The 5,226-nt window shown below is 41.1% G+C and overlaps 1 protein-coding gene across 1 annotated transcript; it reads left to right on the forward strand.

Moving 5' to 3' along the window:
• Window positions 1–667: 667 nt before the first annotated feature.
• On the forward strand, window positions 668–1,843 carry LOC101575916 (glyceraldehyde-3-phosphate dehydrogenase). The gene has a single exon (XM_004643961.2). The coding sequence runs from the start codon at window positions 766–768 to the stop codon at window positions 1,645–1,647; it is 882 nt and encodes a 293-aa protein (XP_004644018.2). The 5' UTR covers window positions 668–765; the 3' UTR covers window positions 1,648–1,843.
• The last annotated feature ends 3,383 nt before the right edge of the window (window positions 1,844–5,226 follow it).

Genomic DNA, 5,226 nt, shown 5'->3' on the forward strand with positions numbered 1-5,226 from the left:
GCTGTGATTGACAGGGAGGAGCACCAAGACCAGGAACCTGCTGTGGTGACCTTGCTCAGCCCCAACAGCTGTGTACTTGACTTGCTTCTGGAGGTCTGCGCTCTTGGGGCTGGCCTTGCTCCAGCCCCAAATGTGAGGTTGATCTCTGTCTCAGATGCTCCCTACAAGAGCCATCACATTGTAAGACAGGCTGTATTTTTTCCTACTGAAAACCTAGTATGACCTGAGAAGTATTGTTCCTGCAGGCTAGGTGTCAGTAGAGAGTGATACAGAATAGAGCCCAAGTCACCTGTAAGGGAGATATAACGTGTGAGAGATCAATACTGTTGTAAGCACAGAGCATTTGATATCATTTATTATTGTGACATCATATAGTCTAAACTGATTGATATAATCTCTTGGTGCTGCTTCCTGAAATTTATTCTGTAACAGTACTCATGACTGTATGAAATTGTATATACACATCAAAATCAGTTGTTATTATGTGTAATAGAAAATAGAGAATCACCCTAAATGTTTATCAATATAGAGCGAGTAAATTATAATAGTGATATAAAAATGAGTCTTTGGCTCTCTGCTCCTGTGCGCTCCCGTGCGTCCGCTGATAGCAGATCTTCCCGAACAGCCAGCAGCGATCCAGACAAGATGGTGAAGGTCAGAGTGAACGGATTTGGCTGTATTGGACGCCTGGTCACCAGGGCTGCTATTCTCTCTGGCAAGGTCGAGGTTGTGGCCATCAATGACCCTTTTATTGACCTCAACTACATGGTCTACATGTTCCAGTACGATTCCACCCATGGCAGGTTCAATGGCACTGTCAAGGCTGAGAACGGGAAGCTCTCCATCAACGGAAAGACTATCACCATCTTCCAAGAGCGAGATCCCGCCAACATCAAGTGGGGTGATGCTGGCGCTGAGTATGTAGTGGAGTCCACTGGTGTCTTCACTACCATGGAGAAGGCTGGGGCTCACCTGAAGGGTGGTGCCAAAAGGGTCATCATCTCTGCCCCTTCTGCCGATGCCCCCATGTTTGTGATGGGTGTGAATCACGAAAAGTACGACAACTCCCTCAAGATCGTCAGCAATGCTTCCTGTACCACCAACTGTTTAGCCCCACTGGCAAAGGTCATCCATGACAACTTTGGCATTGTGGAGGGACTCATGACCACAGTGCATGCCATCACTGCCACCCAGAAGACTGTGGACGGCCCCTCTGGGAAGCTGTGGCGTGATGGCCGTGGGGCTGCCCAGAACATCATCCCTGCATCCACTGGTGCTGCCAAGGCTGTGGGCAAGGTCATCCCAGAGCTGAACGGGAAGCTCACAGGCATGGCCTTCCGTGTGCCCACTCCCAATGTGTCGGTGGTGGATCTGACCTGTCGCCTGGAGAAAGCGGCTAAATACGACGACATCAAGAAGGTGGTGAAGCAGGCCTCAGATGGTCCCCTCAAAGGCATCCTGGGCTACACTGAGGACCAGGTTGTGTCTTGCGACTTCAACAGTGACAGCCACTCTTCCACCTTTGATGCTGGGGCTGGCATTGCCCTGAATGATCACTTTGTGAAGCTCATTTCCTGGTATGACAATGAGTTCGGCTACAGCAACAGGGTGGTGGACCTTATGGTCCACATGGCCTCCAAGGAGTAAGCGGCCCCCACCACCACAGCCCAGCGAGACCAGAGGGATGGAGAGGCCACGCTGTAGAAGTCGTCACTGCCCTACTCAGCCCCGATACTGAGAATCTCCCCCTCACAGCTTCCATCCTAGGCCCCCTAGAAGGGGAAGGGCCTTGGGATCCCTGGCTCGCTGCCCTTGCACACCATCAATAAAGCCCATTGTACCCCCCCAAAAAATAATAAAAATAAAAATGAGTCTTTGATTTTTCAAAAGAAAGAAAGAAAGAATAAGAAATAAAAAAGATGAAGGAAGAAGAAAAGAGAGGAAGGAAAGAAACAGAAAGACACATACAGCATGGTGATACTTATCTATAATAACTACAAGAATCCTCCTTCCAGCCAGTGTCCAGGAGGCATGTGTTTCGGACCAACCACCTGCCCTCTGGAACCTCCTCCATTGGACAGGCCTGATGTAGAACCCTAAAGCAAAGCTCCACGTAGAGATGCTAGGAATGAGACCGACCTAGCTAATGCAGGAGCAGAGCATCTTTCCAGACGAGCACAGCAAGTTCACTTCCATGAGATGCAGCAAGAAGAAAGGTAGCACAGCACCCAGACCCAAGCCAGCCCCACCTGGATGAGTTGGAACTTGGTAGATGCAGACCCATTAAGCTGAAAGTCAAAGGATGGAAAATAATACTACATTGCCCTAGGTCCTCAGAAAGAGAGAAGGGTAGAAATCTAATTTGCAGACAGTCTGAACATTAAACCAAGAATGATCAAACAAAATAAAGAATATCACTGCATACTGGTTAGGGGGAAAACACACAAGGAAGGGGTAAGTGTCAAACATATGAATGCACCAAACATGGAGCACACAACTGTGTAAAACAAATTTTAATGGGCATGAAAAATGTAATATCCAATGTCACAATCTTAACAAGAGACTTTAACACCCACTTATTCCCAAAAGATTGGTGAAGCAGACAATACATTAGCAAAGAGGTAGTAGAACTCAAGTGGACCTTAGAACAAATGGAGTGAGTGGATATATACAGAGTGTTCCATGTAACCACATCTGAATGCAATTTTTTTTCAGTTGCAAGTGGGATTTTTTCTTTTCATTTTTTTCAAACCAAATCAGTAGGACAGTTTTAATAATTAACACATTGCATACATTCTTCCTAGTGGTTATTTGCTGTACAAGAGGCAGACATGATATCCTATTTACAAACACAACTAGAACAAATATTCATCTTCTATTCATTAAGAGAAAGTAACTATATATCTATCCTAAACATTTTGAATACACAGATACAAAATGGACATTCATCTGTAGCCCCTTTTTTGTTTAGTTCCGCTATTTAAATATTATAGGTGTGTTAATTCAACAAAATGTTCTAAAAGAGTCCAGTAGGCTATAATAGTATTGGGTCTTCCACTTCACTGGCAGTGTCAGAAATTGTTGACCTGAGTCCCCTGTAGCTCAACATAACAACATGGCTTTACTTCTTGTACTACGTTTTTATATTTTTCTTCTGGATGATTAAGACCAAGATAAAGCAAGACCTATGCAACAAGATTTGTAGCTTTTGGATCTGACAAGGTCAGTGAAATCCCTTCAGGATTTATCCTGAGAACCTGTACCTCAGATTGTAGATCGTTTGTCAGTGTCAGCCATGTGGATGAGTCATGGCCATTGCTCTCTGTGAAAGTCTGAGAGAATGTTTTCTCTCCATGTGACTCTCCTTAAGCACACTCTACATCATCGATCACTTTCCTCTTTGGCCCCATAATCTCCTTGATGAGAAAATTTGGGACATTACCGAGTTACATGATGTTACAGTACAAGTTCTCATATGTCCTGAGTCTTAATTGACCTTGGAAAGCGAGGGCCAAAATGTTGGCTTTCTTTGTGGCCCTCCTTTTTCTCTAATTTTGGTCTGTAAACTTCGGTTGTTAACCCTCCAGAAGAGAAGCTTATTGTTATTACTATACAACCTAGACTGTTAAGCTTAAGTTCACTCTCTGTCTGAATATCAAACATCTTAGGCATAGCATGGAACAGGCATTTTTCATCAAGTATTGATATGTTGAACTTTAAGTCCCTATAGAATATGATGAAAAAACATTTAATAATTAGAATATATTTTAAAAATAGACATAAAGAATTATATAATTCTTACGTTTACATATAAGTCCAGAAATCTAACCATATACAACCTTGAAGCAGGACAGTCCCATAACATTTCTTTTCCTATCTCCAGCCTTTATTCACCACCGCCTTCTTTTTGAACAATCATCTACCTGAGAGACAGAATGGCAGAAACTCGCATGTCATGACAAGCAGCCCATATTCAGAAGACCAGAATGGCAGGCACTCCAAGCATGAACCTACTATTACAAATTGCCATCTTCAATGCAGTTGCTTAGTTCACAGGTGTCAGTGGGATTTTTTCTAAAATAGACCACATACTAGTCCATAGGTCATACTTGTCTATGCAAGAAAACAGAAATTATCTCATGAATATTATCTGACCACAGTGAAATGAATGACAAAAGCAACCCCAAAATTTCCATAAATACATGAAGATTAAGCAACACCTTCCTCAGCAACCAAGGGGATACAGATGAAATTAAACAGGAAATTAAACAATATCTATAATTCAATGAAAATTCAAGCACAGTTTATTGGAATTTATGGGCTTGAATGAAAGCAGTTCTTAGAGTGAACTTTATAACTGTGAACTCACACATTAGGAAAACAGAACAGGAACAAATAAATACCCTAATGCTGCACCTCAAACATCTAGAAAATAAGAGCAAATCAAGCCCAAAGCCCAAAGAAGGAAGGAAATTATGAAGATTAGAGCAGAAATTAATGCAGTTGAGATGAAGAAAAAAATACAAAAAATTAATGAATCAAAAATCTGGTTCTTTAAAAGATTAAATAAAATAGACAAGCCCTTAGCTAACTTCATCAAAAAGCAGAAAGAAATAAAACTCAAATTCAAGCAATAAGAAATTAAGACAGTGAAATTACCACAGACCTTGTAAAAATTCAGAAGATTGCCAAATACTATTTTGAAAATCTTTACTTTCATAGAATTGAAGACACAGAAGAGACAGATTCCAAAAATGTTATATTTTACCAATAATGAATCAAGAAGATATAAAAACTCTCAGTAACTCAATAACAGTCAACAAATTCAAAATGTAATAAAAAAAATTTACTGACAAAGAAAAGTCCAGGTCTTGATGAATTCACAGCTGAATTCTCTAAGAAATTTGCAGAAGATATAATCTCAATGCTCCTCAAACTTTTCAATGAAATTGCAAAGGAAGCAATACTTCCAAATCATTCCTGGAGGCAAGTATTAGGCTGATATCAGAACCAGAGAAAGATGCAACTCAAAAAGAACTAGAGGCCAATCTCCCTCAAGAACATAGAAGCAAGAATCCTCAATAAAATCCTAGCAAATAGAATACAGCAAATCTTCAAGAAGATTATACACCATTACCAGGTATAATTCATGAGATGCAAGGATGGTTTAACATATGCAAATCTATAAATGTAATACAGTATATCAATAGAGCCAAATCCAAAAAC

The sequence above is a fragment of the Octodon degus genome, unplaced genomic scaffold (genome assembly GCF_000260255.1).
Source record: "Octodon degus isolate 3935 unplaced genomic scaffold, OctDeg1.0 scaffold00187, whole genome shotgun sequence".
Lineage (NCBI taxonomy): Eukaryota > Metazoa > Chordata > Mammalia > Rodentia > Octodontidae > Octodon > Octodon degus.

Coding starts and splice junctions, on each gene's coding strand:
- LOC101575916 (XM_004643961.2), top strand. CDS start 766: ATGGTCTACATGTTCCAGTACGATTCCACCCATGGCAGGTTCAATGGC.